We start from the raw sequence: 24,608 nt of genomic DNA, 5'->3' as shown, positions 1-24,608 counted from the left end.
GACACGGGTTCGTGCCCCGGTCTGGGAAGATCCCACATGCCGCGGAGCAGGGGGACCCGTGAGCCGTGGCCGCTGAGCCTGCGCGTCCGGAGGCTGTGGTCCGCAACGGGAGAGGCCACAACAGTGAGAGGCCCAAGTACCGCAAAAAACAAAAAAACAAAAAAACATCTACAGGGACTTCCCATGTGGTCCAGTGGTTAAGACTCCGCGCTTCCACTGCAGGGGGCATGGGTTCCATCCCTGGTCGGGGAACTAGGATCCCACATGCTGTACGGCCAAAAAAAAAAAATTGACATGTGCAAGGATTCTCACAGAACATCTACTGAACTCTGGCAGAAGATACCAGACTTCCAAACGGGCAAAAAAATCTCCATGTAACTGGGTATGACAAAAGAAAAAAGAAAACGAATAAAACAGAGAGAACAAGGTCCTACTGCATAGCACAGGGAACTACATTCAACATCCTGTGATAAACCATAACGGAAAATAATTTTTTTTAAATATTTATTTATTTAGTTGCACTGGGTCTCAGTTGCAGCAGGAGGGCTCCTTAGTTGCGGCTCGCTGGCTCCTTAGTTGTGTCATGCAAACTCTCAGTTGTGGCATGCGGGTGGGATCTAGTTCCCCAAACAGGGATCGAACCTGGGCCCCCTGCACTGGGAGCGTGGAGTCTTAACCACTGTGCCACCAGGGAAGTCCCGGAAAATAATTTTTTATAAAAAAGAATGCAAAAAGAAGATTATCTGCCTAAGAACAAGCCAAGATAATTTTGAGAAAAGAATGAGGAGAGACTTGCCCTATCACCTATCAAAATATATTCTAGTGGCAATGACTTTCCAAGTTACCAGGTTAGATCGTGCAGCTATTCCCATTGGGAATTTGTCCTACAGATACCCTTGAACGTGGGTGAAACCATGTGCACACATGCTTACTCACTGCAGCAGCCCAGGGTATGGCAAAGGATTAGAAATGATTACATGAACAAATGCCGATGACATTTGAATGATGAGCTACAACACAACCATAAAATAGAAAGAGAAAACACTGTTTGCCTCCAAGGCCTATTATGTGGGGAAAAAATAGAAAAGATACAGGCTAGAGCTCTATATAGCAGCACACACTTATTTTTGCAAAAGATGGGGAAATGTAACATGTGCACAGATTTCCTTGTATCTGGATAAAATGTCTCTGGAAGCCAAAAGAGGAAACCAGATAACATTAGTTGTCTCCCGGGGAGGTGACAGTGGTGGCTGATGGACAGAAGAGGGAAACATTTCACTGCCTATGGCAATATCAAAAAAAAAAAAAAAAAAGGAAGATTTACAATTATAATGAATAATTTTAAAAACTGTTATAAAAAGCAAATATCACTAAAATAGTGTGAAACTGACCAGTCAGGAGGGCTGCAATGCACAGGGTCTTAGGAAGTCCCATGGGAAAGAAATCTAACTGCCTTTCACAATGTGGCAGACCCATCTCAAGTATACCTGTTAAGCAGAAACACATTGGCAAACACCAGATTAACAATAATATCAAATGTTTATTGAGCAGTTGTTTGCATATCTCTCTGCTAAGCATTTGACAGATACGACCTCATTAGCTCTTTTTTTAAAAAAATTATTTATTTGTTTTTATTTTTGGCTGTGTTGGGTCTTCGTTGCTGTGCGCGGGCTTTCTCTAGTTGCAGCGAGCGGGGGCTACTCTTTGTTGCAATGCGTGGCCTTCTCATTGTCGTGGCTTCTCTTGTTGCAGGGCTCTAGGTGTGCAGGCTTCAGTAGTTGTGGCACACAGGCTCTAGAGCGCAGGCTCAGTAGTTGTGATGCATGGGCTTAGTTGCTCTGCAGCATGTGTGATCTTCCCGGGCCAGGGATCAAACCCGTGTCCCCTGCATTGGCACGCAGATTCTTAACCACTGCACCACCAGGGAAGCCCTCATTAGCTCTTGACACTAGTCCTACAAGGCAGCAAGCATGACCATCCCAAGTTCATAGTTGAAAGCTAAGCCCCAGAGAGGGGAAGCCACTTGCCTGAGGTCACACAGCGAGAAAAAGGTGAAACTGGCAATCTTATTTACATGGCATGTGGTCCTCCAGGTCCTTTGTTGATATATTTAATATACATCTTGAGGGCCTTCTGTGTTCCAGGCATTGGTCTAATTGCTGGCTGGTGATTTAGAGGTGAGCAAAGGTTCAACAGTTGAATCTGACTTCTTCTGCAATGAGTGTCTTGCTCTAGCTGCAGTCCCCAGGAGAGTGGACACTTGCTGAAGAAGGGCCCAAGGACCATGCCTCTAGCAGAGGAAATACGAGTTTTTAACCAGTTAGGGGAGATAGTGGGCTCCAAGGGCAGGAGCTGGGGGAAGATAAAAAGATCAGATTAAAGGGCCTGGTTAGCTCCTTGCTTGTCCTGGATCCCTCAGGAGCCTGTGTCAGGCTCATGATCTTGGAAGGTTCTATGGTTTGAACGTTTCTGTCCCTTCAAAATCACTATGTTGAAATCCTAACACCCAACGTGATGGTATTAGGAGGTGCATAGGTCATGAGGGTGGAGCCCTCATGAATGTGATTAGTGCCCTTATAAAAGAGGCTCCAGAAAGATGCCTTGCCCACTTGGACCTTGTGGGGACATAGTAAGAAGGCATAGGCTATGAACCAGTAAGAGGGCTTTTGCCAAAATTCAACCATGCTGGTGCCTTGATCTTGACTTCCCAGCCTCCAGAACTGGGACAAATAAATTTCTGTTGTTTATAAGCCACCCAGTCTGTGGCGTTTTGTTATAGCAGCCCAAACGGACTAAGACAAGGAAAGTCAGTTCAGAGGGGTGGGGCATCCAGACAGGAGTAAGGCACAGGGTGTCAGTGAGGCTGACCACCCCCTCTTGGGCTCCTTTTAGGGTGGGAAGCAGGAGGCCCTCTCTGTGGGTACCGTCTGCTCCAATCCCCCCAAGCAGAGCTGCTGGCGGGCTTCAGCAGACACTGAACACTGAGGCTGCCTGGCCTTGGTATTTCTCGTGGACCGTTTTGAGGATGGGTATGAGGTTCTGGAAGGTCGGGCGGAATGAGGCCTCTGCTTTCCAGCAGTTCTTCATGAGGCAGTAGATCTGGGGAAGGAAAAACTGAGGCTGTGATCTCTGCTCTCTCCCTGGTCCGATGGTGGGGGCAGGGGGAAAAGGGAGGGTCTCACCTCACAGGGACATTTCTCTGGCTGTGGCAGCCTCTCCCCTCGTTCCAGTAGCTCAGTGAGCCTCAGCACTGTCATCTGCCCCTGGGTGAGGCCTATGAGCTCGATGAATTTCTACAGAAGAAACAGGACAAGCTCTTTTTAAGAGGCGGGGCTGCCTAGATAGAGGTCAAGAGTCTGAAGCCGGACGGCAGGAGTTCTAATGCCATCTCTACCACTTCTCAGCTGCATAACATTGGTCTTATGACTTCGCCTCTCTGGGCCTCAGTTCTCTCATCTGTAAAATGGGTGATAACATCTACCACCTGGGGTTATTGTGAAACTTAGATAAACTAATATTCATAGAGTAAGTCTGAATTAGGTGCTTGCTATTATTATTAAGCCTCAGCAAGTTGTTTTTGCCTGTTCAGAAAAATCTTTTAATTTTTTAAAAATTTTTTTAATTTTTTAAAAAAATTTTCCTATAAAGACACTCTGATTGGCTTTGGGAATAAACCCCTAACATACTCTAGGCTCCTCCCCTCAGCCAAGGACTACACAGTGAGTGGCTTCCTGGAGGGCACGTGAGTCAAGCTGGGCCAATCAGAGAGTCCTGAATTATGCTGGAAAGAGAAAGACCCTCCTCCCCTCAGCTGGGTCCACTGTTGCCACAACAAAGGGAAGCCTTGCTTAAGAAATGCTACCAGTGGTTAAGACTCGGTGCTTCCACTGCAGGAGGCACAGGTTTGATCCCTGATCGGGGAACTAAGATTCCACATGCCGCGTGGCACGGCAAAAAAAACAAAATGCTACCATGGAAATCAGCAGAGCTGAGAGATGGAGAAAATGGGATTCCTGATGGCATTTGAAGGTCTAGATCAAGCCATGTTCCCACTGTCCCCTTGGGGTTTGCAAATGGCAGAATAAGCCGTTCCTATCTGAGTGGGTTTCGGTCACAATCCAAGCCCTCTGCAGTGTAACTGGCCCACTTTACAGAATGCGACTGTGAGGCTCAGGTAGGTTAAGTCCTTGCTAGGGTGGGGGAGCTGGGAACTGAATGCATGCCTCGCTAACTCCTCTAGGATGAGGTCGGGGTGTGGGCCTGGCTCTCACCGAGGGGGGGCTCTGGGTGGAGTCACAGTAGGTCAGCAGCTCATACATGGTGACCCCAAAGGACCAGACGTCAGACGCATAGTAGAACTTACACTCCTTCAGGCACTCCGGGGCATACCTGGGGAGAGAGGGCACTCAGGCCTTGGGCCAGACCGAGCTGGAGTCCTTACCTGAGGCTTAGGAGCCCTGTGGTCCCAGTTAGGGCCCCACCCTTAAGAGGGGGGGCAGTGTCACTTGACCCAGGCCCTGTCGTCTGAGACCCCGGAATCCATCTCCTCCACCCTGTCTGCTCCAGGTGACCCTGGCACCCCTCCCTCCGGCTGGGTCCCGCTGGTTACCAGAACACGGGACTGTCCCCATCCTCGCGCACACAGTAGTACTCATGGCCTTCGGGCACGGCCTTGGCGAGACCGAAGTCCCCAATCTTGACCAGCCTGTTGTTGTCCAGCAGCACGTTGCGTGCGGCCAGGTCTCGGTGCACGTAGTGCTGCGCGTGCAGGTAGGCCATACCCTGGGGGTGGGGCAAGTCAGGATCAGCGCGGGGGCAGGACCGGGCCTGAGAAGCAGTGACCAGGATGGCTAGGGGACAGTCAAGTTGGCGGGGACCAGGCGCGAGAACGGGCAGGATGGCAGCTGGGGCCAGAGAGAAAAGGAGCAGAGCCAGAGAGCAGAGGTGGAGCCACATGGGGGGCTCCCCCCGGGGCAGGGGGCGGGAGAATTGGGAGGGGGGTGGGGGCCTGGGCCAGTGGGGGTGTGGCCAGGTGATCTGCTGAATGGACAAGGATGGAGGAGAGCAGGCCCAGCGGGGTTGGCGGGGGAGATAGGGAGCTCAGGCCAAGCCAAAGAAGGGGGCAGGTTCTGGGAGCAGGGGCAGGCTGGCCCACCTCGCAGATCTGCTGGGAGAAGAGCAGCAGCTGGGCCAGCCCGACATTGTGCCGAGGCAAGTAGTCTCGGAGGCTGCCCAGGGGCACGTACTCCATGACCAGCTGTACCGACTTCTCGCCTGACACCGGAGAGGAGCGGCCCGTAAGGGTGGTAGAGACCTGGACCACAGGCTGCCCACCCTGCACCCCCTATCCCAAGGTGGGGAGGGAAAACCAAGATCCATCCACACTAGGACCAGTCCTCAGGTGGGGCGGACCCATCCTGAACCCGTCCACAGGCAAGGGAGCTGACGGTGGCTCCCACCCATCCTGGCCCCAGCAGAGCACCTAAGGATGGAAAGGAGGCAGCCGGCCTCGCCCACCTTGGTGTCTGCAAACTGCATCTTCCAGCCTGGGGCCGAGAGACTCTAATTGGCCAGGTCCTGCTGGCCCCGCCCACCAAGCCACACCCAAGCCATAGCCCCGCCCTGTTACATCTCTAGGCCCCGCCCACCTTGGTCCTCGCAGCAGCCCTTGTACTTGACAATGTGCTGGTGGTAGAGTGTGCGCAAGATTTCGATCTCTCGCCTCCAGCCTGTACGGAGCTGGGGACCGCAGCCTGCCTTGAGGGCCTTCACGGCCACCATCTCACCAGTGCCGTCATTGGTTGGATCGTAGCAGTACAGGCTGACCTTTCCGAAGTGACCCTGGCCGGAGCGTGCAGGAGCGTCAGCCCCACCCCCAGCTCCCCAGGCCCCACCTCCAGGCAGGTTTGTTTGGAAAATCCAAGGCCCCACCTACTCCATGTGGATGGGTCCCCTTGGGGCTGAGGCCTCCCTTTCAATTCCCCGGGGCCTCCCTTGAAGCTGAGAGTCTCTAAGGCCAGGGCCTTGGAGCAGCCCATGCCCCGCCGCCGGTCCTCCAGGCCTCGCCCTTACCTCACCCAGATCCCTGATCTTTTTCAAATAGCGCTTGTGGAAAACCGTAGGATCTGACGCCGGTGAGTCCGGGTTCACAGACAAGACATCAACGAGATCTGGAAGAGCTACAGTGGGTGAGTCTGGAACACAGCCCTTTCTCCAAAAGGGTCCACACTTGGGGACACAGAAAGCCAGCTACTGCTATCCCCAGCATCCGATCCCAGAGATAAGCAAACTGTTTTTTTTTTTTTTTTGCAAGGGCTGGAAAATTCCTCTTATTGTCCAAAACACAGAGCTGGCTGCACCATAACCAAAGCCTGGGATGTTCTGAGATTGGGTAAAGGGCACAAACTTTTCATTAATAACCAAAAAATTTGCCAGGGTCTAATTCATCCAAAGAAGCCGTGGCTCTCCCCAAGCAAAACATAAAGGAGAGCTTGGGGCTTCCCCTCCCCCTTACTTAAGTGAATTAGAAACCGGCACACACCCTAAGCCACTGTACAGAGACTTGGGTGCACCATGCCTGAGTCAGCCGGGATCCCAGCCCCTCCCCCCCTCCAGGGTCCCCGCCCTGGAGTGATGCTCACTTTGGGGCTGCAGCTGAGTGAGGTCACGCAGGATGGTGCGGAAGGATGGCCGCTGGGCTGGCTCATAGGTCAGGCACTGGCTGGTGAGTATGGCCAGCTCTGGGCACGAGGGCTCAGGCAGCTTCTGCTGCTTCTGGTAGAAGCGCTCTTTCTGTTGGAGAGAGGACCGGAAGGAGTCAGTGTACACCCTCAGTCCCCTTCCCCAAGAGGCAGAGTCAAGTCCCCAGAGCAGGGCTAGACCAGCCAGGTCCTCGTTCTTGTCATTCCCATTTTACAGATGAGGCCCCTGAGCCTCGGCAACGGGATGCAGACTTGCCCACCACCGCAGAGTCAGGATTGGAACCCAAGGAGAGCAGGCTGTGCTGTGCTGGAGCATCTCACACTTGGCCCTTCCTGCCCTGCCTTCCACCCACCTCTGCTCCCAGAACGCTTTTGCATACTGCAGCTCCCTGAATGCCCCAAAGCCTCCCGGCCTTTGCATAGGCTGTGTCCACCACCTAGGCTGCTCTTCCTAGCCCGGGACACTGATATTTCTGCACTTAGATTAAAACCTCCTCTGGGAAGCCCTGCCCCATCCCTCAGCTGGGTCAGGGCCATCCTCTGGGTCCCCTTCCTCCCGACAGCCTGTGCCTCCCCCTTGATGCCCTGGTCACTCTGCCTAAAGCATGTGATCTATTTGCTTTGTGCCATAACGACCTTATGAGGTTGGGACTGCAGTTCACTGCAACTGACAGATGACCTGATGGAGCCCCAGAGAGATGAGGCTGCACAGCCAGAGGGGAGGCAGCTCTGGACCCTGAATGTACCCTCTGGACTCCTTGGCGGTGCCAGCCCTCTTTGTGCGAAGGGCCCAGGGCTCCCCTGGACATACCTCGGAGGGGCTGCGGCCCTGCAGGGGGGCCTCCCCATCGAAGCAGATCTCCAGGAGGGTGGCACCAAAGCCCCACTTGTCGGCTGCAGTGCTTAGGCTATTGGCTCCACCGGACAGGCACTCAGGGGCTGTCCAGGGGATCCGCTCCACCCGTTCTGGGGGCCAGAGTCAGAGGTCAGCAAGGTAAAAGGAGTGGGGGAAGCCCGCCCCTGTGCCCAGCCCTGCCTGCGTCCTCACCCTCCCTGGAGAGGACGCTCAGGCCCACACCGGGGTCACTCAGCTTGATGAAGGGGCTGGTGCCCTCCGCCAGCCCCAGCCGTGCCAGGAGGATGTTCCGGCCACACACGTTGCTGTGAACCAGGCTCTTGTCTTCCTGGGGTAGGGGGGAAAGGGGGCGTGGCCACTGGGGGCTATAGACCCCACCCCTACCCCATCCCACATGGTCCCCCCAGGGACAGCCCAAGTGAAAAAGACAATCATGGTCGTTATGGAGATACCAGTCCATTGTCATAGTGACAAGGCAGCACTGGGTCTCCAGTGGGTCCTTCCTGTTTTCCCAGTGCTGGTGGCCAAGGCTCTCAGCCAGGGACAAAAGGCCAGAGGACCCTACTGTGGTCCTCAAACCCATGGCAGGCATGCTCCTTCCCCAGGGCCTTTGCACTGGCTGTCCCCTCTGCCTGGAATGCACTTCTCCCAGATACACTCACAACTACCCACCTCTCCCCTCACCCCATGTCACCTCCAGGTCACCTTAGTGAGGCCTTCCCCAACCCACCTGTTTAAGACATCACCCCTTCCCCAAACTGTATCAAATCCTCCTCTCCACCTCTGCTTTTCTACCCACAGTTCTTGCTACTTTCTGGCGTACTATGTAATGTAATGTACGAATTATTATTTCTCGCTTGTCCCTCCCAACTAAAGTGCCAGCTCCCCAAGGACAGAAACTTCTGTCTGTTTTGTTCTCTGTTGGGTCCCCAGGGCCTAGGACAGAGCCCGGCACACAGGGGGTGTTCTGGAAACTGGGGTGACTGGACCGGGAAGGGCTGGGGAACAAATGGCAAGAGGGACAGAGGCGACTGCCACGGGGCCTTGGACACCAAGTGGAGGAGGTGGGGAGAGATGGGAGCCACAGGGGTGCGTGAGCAGAGGAGGTTCATGGGAAGATCCAGTGCATGGATGGGTGCGTTCAGGCCTCCATACGCAACGTGGGAGCTGCCCTGGCCCTCCCCACCCGCGCAGGCCCCGCCCGCAGACCACGCACCAGGTAGCTGAGGGCGCTGGCCAGCTGCTGGGCCACTGTGAGCTTCCAGGCCAGGGGCACGCGGCCCCTCTCCCGCCGCAGCCACACGTCCAGGGGCCCGTGCTCCACGTACTCCGTCACCATGATATCTGCAAAGGCCCAGCCACTGCAGGTGCTGCCCACCAGCTTACCCTCCAGGGCGCCAGGGGCAGGACAGGGGGTGGGGGTGGGGGGTGGGGGGTGCAGCTGGGATTGTAGGTGGGGAAGGTGTCGGGCAAGGGTGTGGGGGTAGGCTCGGAAGCGACTCTGGGGAGAGGAGGAATGCAGTACCGAGGGCCAGCGGAGGTGGGTGCAGGGTGAGGCCGAGCTGAATGCTGGCATTTGGGTCCAGGGTGGGGCTGGGGTAGAGAGGAGGCTGCGAGTGAGTGACAAAGGTCAGGACGGGACTGGGGAACCGGGGGGAGGGTGCAGACCAGTGGAGGAAGTGGAGCTGGAGGTTGGGATCCCACAGGGCTGGGGGTGCCTGTGCAGTGAGAGGTGCGCAGGCTCGGCACGTAGGCCAGCGTTGCGGGGAAAGCAGGAGAGACGGACACGTGGTGCTGAGGTCGGCGAGTCTGGGGGCGGCCGTGGGCACCCTGTACAAGGAGGTGCGCACAGAGTAGCGGGAGAGCGGGGGGAGAAGCAGGGGCTGAGGTCTGGGAGGATCGGGGTGGCCAACAAGGCTGGGGTCTGCATGCTGTCACAGTATCGAGGGGGTCAGAGGATACACAGGGGCTGGATTTAGAGGTGTTTGGGTGGTAGATGGAGCTAGGGATGCAGTCTGGAGTCGGGGTGCAGGTAGACGGTTGGGGCGTAGCCAGGGATCAGGGAGCTGCTAAGGGTCATGGTGCGGACAGGGTTTAGGCTGGAGATGAGAGTCGATGGGCACAGGCTGGGGTACGTTCAGGGGTGCGGTGGAGGTCAAAGGTCAGTGTGCAGTCAGGGATAAGGATGCGGGTCAAGAGTGTAAGTGGGGTCGGGCTGTAAATGGGGCAGAGTGGGGTGGGGTGTGTGTGTATGTCGGGGGTGGGGCAGGGCCCACTCACTCTCGGAGCCGTGCACGTAGATGCCATGCACGAAGACCAGGTGCACGTGGGAGACCTGGCTCATGAGGCTGGCTGTCTCGTAGAAGGCCTGTGGGGACAGGGCAGGTTAGGGGGCTGCAGGCCCTGACCCTGACCCTCTTCACCCTGCCCCCCATCCCCTGGCCACGCTCACTCACCAGGGCGACGTCATGGTGACTGGGATCCAGCACCTTGAGTACCACTCGCAGCTCCTGTTCACAGCCCGCCCCGGGCATGGGGGGGTCCCCGCCATCCACCTTGTCCTCTTCAGGGCCTCCGCCCCCCACTCGCAAGAGGCCCTCATACACATTGGTCCTTGTGCCCTGGCCCAAGTGGGACAGCTGGGGGGACATGGTGTGGAAGATCTCCATGACAACGGCTCCAGGCTGCCTTCCTGGTGTCCCGCGCCCGCAGGGGCCACCCCCGCGCCACGCACCTGGGTGATGTCTTCCTGGCGGATCTGGTGGAAGCTGAGATGGCTGAGGTTGAGTGGCCTGCTGCTGGCCCGAGGTCCCCGTGTGACGATGAGGTTGGAGATCTCTGGGGATGGAAGCAGTCCCTGAAAGTCGGCACGGAGGGAAGAGGACCCCCCCCAACCCGAGCCCTGTGGCACCCCCATCTTGGTACCTCCTGGCCGTGGCAGGCAGCAGTGGCGCAGGGAAAAGCAGTCGTCGCCGGCCCGCAGGGAGCAGCCCTGCAGGGCAACCCGCAGCTCGCGCACGCTGGGGAAGGACCGGTCCCAGCCCTCCAGCGTGACAGTCCCAGCCTGCAACTCGATGGGGAACTTCCGTAGGTGCAAGCCCTTCACGCCGGGTGCCTGGAGCAGGTGGCAGCAGGGGTGAGGGCGGTGAGCAGGGGTCCAGGCAGGGAGCACGCCCAGCCCCAGCCCAGGACCCCCGCCCCAGGCCCACCTGGTCACGCTGGGCCACCGTGAGGATAAGGCGGTGGAGGTGGCTGGTGCTCCAGTGGATGAGGTAAAGGCCGTCCTCGGGCTGCAGCCTGGCCAGCACAAATGGCTCCCTGGGCGGGTGGGGGCACAAAGGGACACCATCAGGGCACCTGGGAGCACTGCTGGACCCACACCTGGCAACAAGGACACACAAAACCTGCCCAGCAGGGCACACTCCAGCTGGGATAAATGTCAGACACACCTTATGTGGTGACACCGTGTCTGAACACACACACGCAGGTAACCCTGTCCCATGCATGAAAACACACACAGACACAGGTACCGGAACAGGCACATGCTCGTGTGTAACAACTGTGGACACCGTGGCCGACAAGATCACACACACACACACACACACACACACACACACACACACACGGCACACACCCAGCCATAGACACTGCCACTCCCAGGGTGACGCACAATGCAGTCTGTCACACACCGAAAGGAAAAGATCACAGACAGAGGACTTCCCTGGCAGTCCAGTGGTTAAGACCACGCTTCCGCTGCAGGGGGTGCAGGTTCAATCCCTGGTTGGGGAACTAAGACCCGCATGCCGCACAGTGCGGCCGAAAAAAAAAAAAGAAAAAAAAAGTATGAAAGATCGCAGACACAGCCGCTGTGTAACGTAACAGCACGGGGCACTGGCATCCCAGACTCAGAGGGGACAACTGTCATAAGCACAAACAGGTACTACAAGGTGACACAGCCACACAGACTCTGACAGTTACATATGTGGTACCATAGACTGAATGTCTGTGTCCCCCCAAAATTCCTATGTTGAAGCCCTAACCCCCGACAAAGGCGATGGCCTTAGGAGGTGGGTCTTGGGTAGGTGATTAAGTCATGAGGGTGGAGCCGTCACGAATAGGATTAGTGACTTATAAAATGGACCCCAGGGACTCCCCTGGTGGCGCAGTGGTTAAGAATCCGCCTGCCAAAAAAAAAAAAAAAGAATCCGCCTGCCAATGCAGCGGACATGGGTTCGAGCCCTGATCCAGGAAGATCCCACATGCCGCGGAACAACGAAGCCCGTGCGCCACAACTACTGAGCCTGCGCTCTACAGCCTGTGAGCCACAACTACTAAAGCCTGAGTGCCACAACTACTGAAGCCCATGTGCCTAGAGCCCACGCTCTGCAACAAGAGAAGCCACCACAGTGAAAAGCCAGGGCACCGCAATGAAGACTCAACACAGCCAAAAAATAAATTAAGTAAATATATTAATTTAAATAAATAAATACAAAAATAAAATGGACCCCAGAGATCTCGCTCACCCCTTCCACCATATGAGGACACAGCCAGAAGACTGAACTTTGGTTATGTAACAGGAGGTGGGGCTCTCACCAGACACTGGATCTGCGAGCACCTTGAATTTGGACTTCTAGCCTGCAGAACTGTGAGAAATAAGTGTCTGTGGTTTCTAAGCCACCCAGTCATTGGCATTCTGTTAGAGCAGCGCGAATGGACTAAGACACACGCTGACATGGCCCATAGGCCACATGGCCCATGTGGCCCGTACAGCCACAGCCCTTGAGAGGCGAAACGACCACTTCACCCTCCTCTGGTGTAGAGACTAGGCTTGGAAGGGTGAGACCTCTTAGACTGACCTAGGGGCCAGTCCAAGTGTCACAGATAGGACAGGAGATACCCAGGCACAGGGCCAATGAGCAGACGAGCTGATGGTCACAAACCCCAACCCGGCAGCATACAGGATGGCCACACACACCTGATGACCACATAAGCCCTGACACTTCACATTCTCAGCCCCACACGTCCAAGCAGGAGCGCTCAGACAGTGATCCACAAGTACCAGGACAGACACATGCCTGCAGGGGTGTAAACACCCACACGTATATCTGAACAGCCACCAGCGTTTGGACAACGCATAGCCCAGCAAAACTCACCCGTCCTGTCACGTGCAAAAACACACACTGACAATTTAAAACGCAGTTGGAGGACTTCCCTGGTGGTCCAGTGGTTAAGACTCTGCGATTCCACTGCAGGGGGCATGGGTTCCATCCCTGGCCGGGGAACTAAGATCCCGCGTGCCCCGTGGCGCGGCCAAACCAACAACAACAAAACCAAACAAGACACACTCCCCAGAGTAGTGACACAGCTGCGTGCCGAATGGGCTGTTAAACATCCAGAGATGCGTGGTGACAGTCCCAAACCCAGGCACTCTCAGCGTGACACACCGTCCATGCCGTGACAGGTGCCCGTTCTCCCCCCATAACCCCTGGGTGCACACATGCACCCACGTGAGCACCCACCGACGTGAATGCATGCACAATGCTGTATGAGCAAATCCTTGCATGTGTACACGCACGCACACACAGACACGCGTGTGCACACTAGACACGAATGCTCCCGCACACGTGCATGCACACTCACGTGCACACACAGGCACACACACACTGAGACATGGATGCTTGCACACACATGTGCACTCATATACATGGGTGAACACACAGGCCTTCACACCCTAAGACACACATGCACACACTAAGACACCGACATGCACACACCTCATTCAAACCCCACAGTCCCTAGAGCTCATGCCAGTTCAGTCACCACCACGCAGCCCGCCCGCCCTTCCCGGCACTCACAGCAGGGGTCCGTGGATACCGTCCTGGATACTCATCACCAGACGCGGAGGCGCCACCTCATGGCATAGGTAGTGGCTCGAGTCGGCCGTCAGGCGGAAGTAGCCATCCACCAGTGACACCAAGGACAGGGCCGCAGCCCGGGAAGGCAGGGTCAACTCCTGCAGGCGAGGGGGCGGTGGTGGGGAGGACAACATCAGGCAGATGTCACAGGCCAGAGGCTCCCACCGTCCCCCAACCCTCCCCCCACGGCCAGCCCGGCCCCCCGTCCCGGGCCCCACCAGGCACTTGTTGTCCTGACAGTGAATGCTGACGCGGCGTTCTTTCAGCACCACGTGGGTGATGTCCTGGAAGTCGCAGAAGTAGGCCCATGGGGCCTCCTGAGGTCTGTACACTGGCTGATTGCCTACCTCCTGGGCCTTGGCTTTCTTCCCAGATGGGCCAGCATGGGGCATCCTTCTGCCGCCACCACCACCACCATCACTGGCAGTCTGGAAACCAGCACGTGGGGCAGGTGAATGGAGCAGGGCAGTGCCTGTTTAGTCCCACTGCACTTTTCCCCGGGGGAGAGGCGGGAGCTGGAGGGACCAGGCAACCCCCCCATCAACCCCAGTGTCACAGGCTGGACAGGAGACCCACCCAGAGAGATACACATGCCAGAAACTGGAACTTCGGGGAGAGTAGAATGGAGGTTCCTCACCCTCTCGGCCCCAGATGCCAGACCCCAGAAATCAGGTCCCCAGGGGGGCAGGCAGACAGAGGACACTCCCCAAGAAACAGACCCCCAGGGACTTCTCTGGCGGTCCAGTGGTTAAGACTCCACTCTTCCAATGCAAGGGGCACGGGTTCGATCCCTGCTTGGGGAACTAAGATCCCACATGCCATGCCGCGTGACCAAAAAAAACAAAACAAAAAACCAAAACAAAACAAAAAAAAGGAACAGACTCCCAGGCACAGACTGACACACCCCAGAGGCACGTGGGGGAAAACCACCTTCGGAGGCCAAGGCCAAGGCTGAGCAAGGGCGCGCCACCCCCAGCTGCCCTGGACTGCTAGATGGAAGAGGCGCCCCACTCACCTCTGCCTGTACCAGCCGCCACTGGATGCCGTCGGTGCCCGACACCAGCACCTCGTGGGTGGGGGGTCCTGCAGCAGACTCGGGCCCGGGGTCAGGAGGGGCCTGTCCGCCATCCCGGATGTAGCAGGGCTCCCCCTCGGCCTGGGCCAGTAGCTCCAGGTGGCACACGGGCACGCGCTCTGTGCCGAAGCGGGGCGCCAGCCGCTCGAGTGTGGCCAGGTACTTCACCATGACAACCTGCTGGGAGAGGCAGCCCGGCTGGAAGGCCCGCAGGAACTTGCGGAAGATGCTCCGCAGGCGCAGCCGCGTCAGAGCATTGTGCTGCCGGATCTGCTGCCGGAAGGAGCGTGGGATGCAGTCCTTGAAGCTGTGGGGACGACCAGGAGGGGCCAGTCAGGGGCCGGGATTGCAGGCCTAGCTGGGTGACGTGGGGCAAGTGGCTTCATCTCTCTGAACCTCAGCTGCCTCGTCTAGAAAACAGACAGGCTGCAACCTACATGGCCATCAACAGATGAATGGATAAAGATGTGGTACTTATATACAATGGAATACTACTCAACCATTAAAAAGAATGAAACAATGCCATCTGCAGCAACATGGATGCAACTAGAGATTGTCATACTGAGTGAAGTAAGTCAGGAGGAGAAAGACAAATATCATATGATATCACTTATATGTGGAATCTAAAATATGACACAATGAACCTATCTACAAAACAGAAACAGAATCACAGACATAGAAAATAGACTCTAGTTGCCAACGGGGAGGAGGTTGGGGGACAGATGGAGTGGGAAGCTGGGGTTAGCAGATGTAAGCTTTTATGCATAGAATGGATAAACAACAAGGTCCTACTGTATAGCACAGAGAACTATATTCAATATCCTATGATAAACCATAATGGAAAAGAGGATGAAAAAAACAAGAATGTATATATATGTATAACTGAATCACTTTGCTGTATAGCAGAAATTAACACAACATTGTAAATCAGCTATATTTCAATTTAAAAAATATTAGGGGGGGCTTCCCTGGTATCGCAGTGGTTAAGAATCCGCCTGCCAATGCAGGGGACACGGGTTCGAGCTCTGGTCCGGGAAGATCCCACATGCCTCGGAGTAACTAAGCCTTTGCGCCACAACTACTGAGCCTGTGCTCTAGAGCCCGCGAGCCACAACTACTGAGCCCATGCACCACAAGTACTGAAGCGCACGAGCCTAGAGACCGTGCTCTGCAACAAGAGAAGCCACCACAATGAGAAGCCCGCACACCTCACCAAAGAGTAGCCCCCGCTCGCCACAACTAGAGAAAGCCCGCACGCAGCAACGAAGACCCAGTGCGGCCAAAAATTTAAAACATAAAAATAAAAAATATTAAAACTGAAAAAAACCCCAAAACAATAAAAAAAAAAACAGGCAGGCTGTCATGAAGGTGGACAGAGAATGCTATAAAGGGCCAGCACAGGGAGGCCAGGTGGTGTCTGGGCCCAGGGCCCAGGACTTTGGAGGAGACTATAGGTCGGAAATCCCAGCTCTTGGGCAACTTCCTTAAGCTCTAAAGGGCTCTCTGTCTTTTCATCTGTAAAATGGGATCAAACAGTGCCCACTTCTAGGGCTGATGAGAGAATCAGGACTATTGATTGGCATAAAATAAGGACTATGTGAGTGTTGGCTATTATTATTATTGGAGAAGTCGCTATTGTTTTGATCATTAATATGATTATCAATAGAAGGCACAGCTCTGGGAAGGCGCTCTGCTCTTCACAAAGCCATACCCTTCACCCCTTCTCCTGCCCTGCACTTGCGCACCAGCATAGCCCACTTAGATGAGATTTGAAGCCTCATCCTCCATGTCCCAAGCCACCTCTTCCAACCTTTGAATACAAAGATCCTGAAGGTCAAGGTTCTAGCTGCCTTCTGCCCCCACTTCCAAGCTTTCCAGGGCTCCCTAGAGCTCTCAGGGAAAAAGGTTCCCTGACTAGTGCCTGGCCGTCTCCTGCATTTGGGCAATCACATTCCGAGTTCAGTTCCCCTGGAAACTAGGCCTTTACCACCTCTTGCCTCTGGGCCTTTGTATATGCTGTTCCCTCTCCCTCGAATGCTTGGCCAAAGCAATCCACATCTGGATAAAGCCAACTGAACCTTCAGGTCTTAGCAGAAATCACCTCCCCCCAGGAGCATGCTCTGATCTCCAGGCTGGATAGGGTCCCTCTTCTGGGCTTCCCAGCGTCCTGGGCTTCACTGTCACAGCCCTAGTCCTCCAGTGATAACACGACAGGGATTGAAAAATATGTGCTTTAAGAACTGCAAGTCCTGGGAAATTCCCTGGCGGTCCAGTGGTTACGACTCGGCGTGGGTTCAATCCCTGGTTGGGGAACTAAGATCCCATAAGCTGTGTGGCGCGGCCAAAAAAGAACTGCAGGTCCTGAAAGACCCATTTCTCTTGCTGCCTCCTCCAGGCAGTGTGCCCTGATTGCCCCAGCCCTCACTGCAGTGGAGGCTAGCAGCTCTCCAGACTCCTGCCTCCTTTTTTCCCTTGAATTCTAGGGAGTCCTCCAAGCTCACCCTGCTCCAGCCACACTTCCTCCACCACATATCAAGCATGGTACAATCTTAGGGCCTTTGCACTGGCTGATCCCTCTGTGGAGAATTCTCTTCTCCCAAATACCCACCTGGCTCCCTCCTTCACTTCCTTCAGATTTTTGAATTTGAATGTCACCTTCTCAGTGAGGAATTCCCTGATGACCCAGGTTTTTTTTTTAATTTATTTATTTTTTATACAGTAGGTTCTTATGATGACCCAGTTTTAAATTGTACGCCCCCCATTCCCTGACACACCCCTTCTTCCTCTGTTCCTGCTTAATTTTTCCCCATTGCACTTATCATTGTCTAAAACGCTATACATTTTATTTTTGTATTTTGTTTATTGCCTGTCTCCTTCATCAGATGTGACCTCCAGGAGGGCAGGGATTTTTGTCTGTCCTATTGACTGTTGTGTCCAGAACACCCAAAACTAGTACCAGGGACTTCCCTGGCGGTCCAGTGGTTAGGACTCAGTGCTTTCACTGCCAGGGCCCTGGGTTCAATCCCTGGTCAGGGAACTAAGATCCTACAAGACGCTCAGCACGGCTGGAAGAAAAAAGAACTAGTACAAGCATACAGTAGGCAGTCAATAAATGTTTGTTGAATGAATGAAGGCATGACAGTATGCAAGGTCTACCCTGGCCACCAGATGCCTGGGCATGTCCACCCACCTATGCAGTGTTCCCGCCTCATTCTCAATACCTGATCTTCTTGGCCACCTTCTCAAGGGGGACACCATGGCAGAGAGCGAGGTGGCAGAGGTGCAAAAAGGCCATGCCCAGGCTCTCGTTCTGAAAGTGGTGGATCTCCTCCTCGCTTGACAGCTCCCAGAGCGATGCCACGTCATTTATGAACTCATGCTTGCCCTGGGGATGGGGAATCAGGCAGAAAGGGAGGCATGAGAACCTGTTCACTCCCCAGCTTCTGGTCACTTTGGGGAAGGGAAGGACCCCACATGTATGCCTCCTCTGCCCAACCCTATGCCTGTGGCAGACATCACTAATCAATCACAGCACTTACCCCTACAACCCTAAGAGTCTCAAAACCCTTTGGTTCAGGCAGCCAAAGAATCCCAGATGGCATGAGTTGAAACCTACTAGCTACAGCAAATTGGGAGGGAAGTGAGGACTCCTCATTTGCAACCTCCCTCACAAACAGTCTCACCTCCCCAGCCCTGCTCACACCTGCTCAAAGAGGTACTCAAAGGAGGCGGGGTCCAGGAGTTGCACCCCCTGCTCGGCCTGTTCTGAGGAAGGCTCGGACCCTGGGGGACCGCAGCGGTACACAGCCGGCTCCTGGGGATGCATGCCATGCCAGTTCCGGAAATAAAACCTGCAGGAAGGGAGGGGGCGCAGCTGGGGTTTAGCACGGATTCAGACCAGGTCCAGGAAGGTGGGGACAGGGGAGGGAAGGGACAGAACGAAAGCCTTCCAAGGGGACTTCACCCACCTCATGCGGAAGTACAGCATCAGGCTCGAGTCTCTGGACATATCCAGGACGTGGTTTGGAGGCAGCCAGACCTGGGCCTGGACATCGAAGAGGGCAAAAAGATTGAAGCAGGGTGGAGTGATGCCTGGACAGGGGAGAAATGAGTCAGGAGTCAATGCCTGCTGCCGTTAGCCCTGTGGACCCCCAGACCCACTGTCTCCCTTCACAATCCCTCCCTGGGCCTCCTGCCTTGCCAACAGAGGACAATGCAATATGTAAACCATCCTATGGCCTCACAGGAAAACTACATTTCCCAGCCTCCCTTGCAGCTAGGATGGAGACATTGGGCTGGTTTTTGGCCAGTGGGATGTGGGCATAAGGGAGTACATTTTTCCAGGCCTAGAAATAAACTTTCCTGCCATCTTCGCTGCCCCAGGGATGTTGGAAACCCCTTATGCCTAGTGGTGAAGCTATAAGATAGAGGGGAACCATCTGACCTGCATTAGATTTTATGTAAATTTTCATTGTCTTAACCCAGTAGAATTGGGGGGCTGCTTGTTACTACAGCAAAACCTATCATAGACTGACTAACACAGCTCTACAGACTGCTGGCACTTTGCCCGGTCTCTCTCTGAACTCCAGACCCAGAGAAATATCCAACTACCCCTTGGCTGTCTTCCTCTAGACATCTCGGGTCCCCTGAGATGTGCCTTGTTCCAAATAGATCTCATGTGAGGTCCCCAAACCTGCCCCCTCTCTGCCGGACTTCATCCTTGTCCTCAACTCGTCCCACCCCCTCCACATCAGATTGGTCACAAGTCCTGTACTTTCGGCATCCTCCATCTCTCTGGGATCTACCCACTTCCTTCAAATCCAAAACTCAGCCCTAGTTCAGCCTCCAAACTTACTGTCATTCCCCACACTGGCTGCCCAAGCATCTATTTTTTATACACATCACTTAAAAATTGTATCTAAAATAGTTCAGAAGTATTTATTTATTTTTAATTAAAAATTTTTTTTCTTTCTTTCTTTCTTTGTTTTGGCTGCGCCGGGTCTTAGTTGCGGCATGAGGGATCTTTAGTTGTGGCATGCAGACTCCTTAGTTGCAGCATGCATGCAGGATCTAGTTCCCCGACCAGGGATCAAACCCAGGCCCCCTGCATTGGGAGCACAGAGTCTTACTCACTGGACCACCAGGGAAGTCCTTCAGAATAATTTATAATCACCTAAGTACCAGCCACGAGAAAAAGAATAAAACCTGGCAAGTACAACTGAAGCCCCCACCTACATCCACCTCCTCTCCCCTCCCACAAAGAGGTAACTATACTCCTGAACTAGAGTTTATCATTTTCATATTCTCTATCATCTTTGAATGTTATAAATTCAAATGCAGTATTATACCATAGGCGTCCTGCAATTTGCTTTTTCATGCTACGATAGGTTTTAAGCTTCACATATGATATATGTAACTTTGGTTAAATTCCTTTTTCCTGGCTGTATAGTATTCCAGTGTTCAACCATATTGAAACTGATTTGTGCATTCTCCTATACACAGACTTTGAGATGGTCTCCTATTTTCACTAAGATAAATGAAGCCACTCTGAACTTTCCCACGTACATCTCCTGGAACACATGAGCTGAGTGTCTGTAGAGTGCACATCTAGGAGTGGAACTGTGTGCCCTCAGGGGATGTACATTTCAACCATGTTAGACGATGCCAAATTGCTCTCCAAACTCATTGCATCCGGGAATTCCCTGGTGGTCCAGTGGTTGGTACTTGGTGCTTTCACTGCCGAGGGCCTGGATTCAATCCCTAGTCAGGGAACTAAGATTCCACAAGCCACATGGCACGGCCAAAAAAAAAAAAAAAAAGAAAAGAAAAGAATCATTGCATCCAAGTGTACTGCCCCCCAAAGAAAGAGCATGCCTCCCTATGAGACAACTTCCTAAAGAACCAATCTGTTTCACTCTCTGGCTTAAAACTTCCATCGCTCCCCTTTGCCCCCTGAGAAAGCCCAACCCCCTCAGCACTGAATAACCATGACCTGGACCCAGACAATTATGCTCTGCTTTCAATTCCTACTTCCCCTTCCAAATTCTTGAAAACTATGCTCCAGTTATTCTTAAGATCTTTTGCTTCCTCAAAAAGATCAGGTTCTCTGGGTCCTTGGCCAGGCATGTTTCACACCACCCAGAAAACCAGTACTTCTTTAAGAATCTGCCATTGATGGGAAAGTACAAGGTGTTATAGAAATCTACCAGAAGGCCCCCATCCAGTTGTGGGACAGGGGGTTTGAGAGGACGTCCTGGAGGAAAGGGCATGTAAGCAAAGTCCCCTTGGAGAGACCTTCTCCCCCTCCGGCAGGAGAAACTAACTTTCAAGCACGTGTGCTGCAGGCTCTCTCAACCATTCCATGCTTCACTACTGTTCCTGGGGAAAGCTTTAAGCCCTAAACTCCTCCCTCTGGGGTTTAAAACACTGTAGATCTGAACCTGGCTGACTTCTGCCCCATAACCTCCTACTTCACTCCCACCCTCGCCCGCCACAGTCTGCTCCCCCTACAGCAGCCAGAGATCATCTGTGACACTTGCGTCCAATTACGTTCCTTCTTCACTCACAGTCCTCTGTGGCTCCCACCTCACTTGGAGTAAAATCCAAAGTCCTCCCTGAGGCCCAAGAGGCCCTGTACAACCTGTGCCATCACCTGCTTGCCCTCACCTACTCCTGTCTCCCCTTCACTCACTCGGCTACAGCCACACCGGCCTCCTCACTGTTGCTGGCAAGTTCCCACCTCAGGGCCTTTGCACTTGCTGTTCCCACTGCCTGACGCCATCTTCCCCAAGATATACCCGTGGCTCAGTCCCTTATCTCCCCAAGTTTTAAATCTTTTACCATGATCTCTGGCCTCCTATACAGTTTTCTTATTTATTGTGTTTCTTGTTGATCCCTGTTAGAATATCAGCTCTACAAATGTAGTAACTGGGGGCTGGCACACACTAGGTGCTCACTCAATGTCCTCTGAATGAATGGGCAGACGATTGGATGGATGAGGCCCGGCGGCTGCCAGTACCTCCACCCCGCTATGGGGCTGATGCCCGGGACTCACCGACTTTGTGTGCAATGTGGAGGCAGACCTCCTCGGCAGTCAGTGTGGCCTCGCTGAAGGTGACCCAGGGCTCCCCGCCACCGGGGCCGGCCCAGTGCAGAAGCACCTTCAGGCCTCCTCTGGTGGCCATGGGCTGAGCTCCATCCCCATCGGGCTTTCTGCCCCTGGTGGTGGCCCCCCATTGGCACAGAGGCATGCTCTTGACAGCTGGCTTGCCTGGGAAGGAACAACATCCTGTCAGCCCCAGGCCTCAGCCTGGAGGCCCCTTTGAGCACCTCAACCTTCCAACCATCCAGACTGAGGCTTGGGGGGAAGATTCTGGACCCCTGCTCGCTGTGCAAACTTAGACACCCAATTCCCCTTCCTGAGCCCCAGTTTCCACAATCGTTTGATGGAGTTGGGGTATGTGTCCCCACCTACCAGATCAGTCATGAACAATAACACCACCAAACCCCTTTATTGGACAAATTCACCAATATAAAAATCTGCTCTGTCCAATAAATTTTTTTTTACATCTGCTCTGAACCCACCTTTCCAAAATAACCAGGAAGACAGGGGTGGCCAGACAGACCTGGGGGTGAATCCTGTGTCGACTCAGATGAGTCACTTAGCCATGCTGGGCCTCGGTTTCCCCATCTGGAAAATGGAGATGCTGAGAGTGTTGCCATGAAGAGATGGTTGTGAAGTTTCTACATTCTTTTTTTTTTTAACTTTTAAACTAGAGTTGTAAGTGAATTACGCACCACTGTCACCATATTACAGATAGGTAAGGACTTACTATTGCCATTTTGTTGTTTTCTCGTTGTTTTGTACATCCATTGTTCCTTGTTTCTTATCCTGCTGTCTTTCTTTGTGTTTGGATGTAATTACTATAAGATTTTTCCTTTGTGGTTACCCTAAGTTTAATGTTACAAGTTTAAGACATTTTATGAGCCTTACATAACATACCTCACACTTGTAACACCCTATTTTAAGCTAATAACAGCTTCACTTCAATAGGACTGGTACACATTATACTTTTCATTCTCCTCCACCTCATATTTTGATTACTGCTGCTACACTTTACATGTTTTTTATATTGTGTAACTAAAACAGATTATTATATTATGGTTATTTTTTCTACATCCTTTTTTTTAAAAAAACTAGAGTTGTAGATCAATTAGGTTGTGATGTTTCAACACAATTCTGCATGTCACATGTTCAGTACCTTGATACAGGCATGAAAAAATAACAAATATGATAAAAACAAGAATGAAGTCATTATTGGTTTTATCATCATAATCCTTTTTCTCTTTCAAGCTGAGATTCCTGCATACCACATCTACCCCCACCAGCGACCCCAGTCCCTGCTGGCTCCCTGAGCGGAGAAGGGGCTGTGTTCAGCTCTTTCCCCAACAATCTGGAACTTTTCGAGAGCCAGGCCCAGGGCTCAGGCCTCCTGAGGCCTCCAGTATTTGCAGGGAGGGGCTGTCAGCGATTCGACCGATGTTACTGGTTTAAGACAGTGATGGGGGAAAAGAGAAGGTTGTAATAGCACAATGTCGGAGTCGTCAGGAATCAACTCCTCTCTGAACCTGTTTCCTCATTTAGAAAATGGGCATAAAACAGTCTCTCTCTCAAAGCGTTGATGGGAGGATTCAGTGAGGTGAGACAGGGAAAGGGCTCCGCACCGGGCCTGGCGTGCAATAAGTGCTTGATAAATGTTCGCTATTATTATCTTATTAACGTTCGAGATAAGATCTTGGGGATGGGGTTTTGCAGGTGCCCATCTCCTCCCTCCTCGTCCCCATTGGGCCCAGACCCAGCTTTGAAGATGAGGTCTGGGTGAGGTCCGCAGCCCCCGCCCCCCAACAGAAATCTCCAAACCCTTCTGGCAGGGGCGGGAACCGCGACGTGTACCCACCGGGCATCAATCAGTCCCAAGGCAGTGTGGGGGCTTCTACCCACCTCCTGCAAAGGGCAGTCCCGCCGGCCGCATCCTTCTTGATGACCTCCCGGGCGCGCCCCCTCCCGCCCCCGCTCCAGACTCACCCTTTCCGGGGAACTCCGGCTCGAACCTAGGACCCCGCCCCGCCCAGCAGCCAGGGTCAGCCGCCGCTTGATCGCCGCTGGGACACCGCCTCCCATTGGCTGCCTGAAACGGGCACACTCATTGGCGGCCGCTCTGCTCCGCCCCCTCGCTGCTACGGCGGCGCTCCCATTGGTGCGGGCTTCATGCTTTGCTCAGCAGCGGGCGGGAGTGTGAGGTCTTGCCGGGGCAAGGCTGATTCCATTACCCACGCGGGCGGTGGGCCTAAGTCAGGCTTCCGTACCTGAACTTGGTGCAAGCCCAGGTCCTCAGCTCGGCAGTCTTTCAGTCCTCCAACTCCCCTGCCATATGGCCCTACATCTGTCCTGCCTTTCGTCCCTGTCTGCCTGGCCAGCCCTCCTTGGCGGCCTGAGACCCCCTTCCTCTAAGGGAGGCATTTCCGGCCCACCAGCTCACATCCCTTTTCTGATCACCTGTAGCCCTGTCCTCCGAGGGCCCCTTGCTCTCAAGGTAGCAGCTTGGACGTCCCACCTGATCCGAGTTCTGATGCCTACACAGTAGGTCACTGTCATTTTACAGAAAAGGCTATGCGCTGAGCCTTTTCCACGCGTTATCTCATTTGATGCTAGCAGGAGTTCCTCTGGGGACTGTTATCCCCATTTCTCAGAGGAAGAAACTGAGGTCCAGAGAGGTGACAGACTCTCTCCTTGACCAAACTGTAGTCTTCTGAACCTTCTTCTCGACTACTCCTCAACCTTGGCAACAGTCCTGTCTTTGGCCTGCACAGTACAGTCTAAGCAAAGAATCCTTCTAAGTCATCCCCCAACCCTCGATATCTGAACAAGTTTCTCATTCCCCACCATTGATGTATACATCCTTGGCCTCTCTTTAGCAAGAATCCCCCTACCCTCAATGTCTCCATGGACCTCACCACTCTGCTCTGGCTGTCAGTCCCCAGCTGTCTTTGCTGCATTCAGA

At 53.8% G+C, this 24,608-nt stretch overlaps 1 protein-coding gene across 12 annotated transcripts; it reads right to left on the bottom strand.

The window, feature by feature from the left end:
• Positions 1 to 1,520: 1,520 nt before the first annotated feature.
• TYK2 (tyrosine kinase 2) lies at positions 1,521 to 23,704 on the bottom strand. 12 transcript variants are annotated; one of them, XM_033854354.2, is made up of 26 exons: positions 23,633 to 23,693; positions 22,380 to 22,497; positions 22,173 to 22,237; positions 21,602 to 21,817; positions 18,516 to 18,639; positions 18,251 to 18,398; positions 17,769 to 17,932; positions 14,488 to 14,854; positions 13,691 to 13,900; positions 13,413 to 13,570; positions 10,767 to 10,875; positions 10,483 to 10,672; positions 10,292 to 10,395; positions 10,014 to 10,196; positions 9,838 to 9,925; positions 8,774 to 8,901; positions 7,750 to 7,885; positions 7,513 to 7,667; positions 6,642 to 6,792; positions 6,073 to 6,179; positions 5,649 to 5,841; positions 5,156 to 5,274; positions 4,610 to 4,782; positions 4,272 to 4,389; positions 3,183 to 3,293; positions 1,521 to 3,099 (listed from the first exon to the last, which is right to left on the bottom strand). In XM_033854354.2, the coding sequence occupies exons 4-26, from the start codon at positions 21,795 to 21,797 to the stop codon at positions 2,965 to 2,967; spliced, it is 3,567 nt and encodes a 1,188-aa protein (XP_033710245.1). In that variant the 5' UTR covers positions 21,798 to 21,817; positions 22,173 to 22,237; positions 22,380 to 22,497; positions 23,633 to 23,693; the 3' UTR covers positions 1,521 to 2,964. The 12 variants fall into 12 exon arrangements, with proteins under 12 accessions (XP_033710245.1, XP_033710244.1, XP_033710246.1 ...); XM_033854353.2 differs by having other exon boundaries at positions 23,505 to 23,643; XM_033854355.2 differs by lacking the exon at positions 23,633 to 23,693 and adding an exon at positions 23,549 to 23,566.
• Between the last annotated feature and the right edge of the window lie 904 nt (positions 23,705 to 24,608).

The sequence above is a fragment of the Tursiops truncatus genome, chromosome 3 (genome assembly GCF_011762595.2).
Source record: "Tursiops truncatus isolate mTurTru1 chromosome 3, mTurTru1.mat.Y, whole genome shotgun sequence".
Classification (NCBI taxonomy): domain Eukaryota; kingdom Metazoa; phylum Chordata; class Mammalia; order Artiodactyla; family Delphinidae; genus Tursiops; species Tursiops truncatus.
Note: the sequence above shows the minus strand (reverse complement) of the source record. Positions and strands in the feature narration are given on the sequence as shown.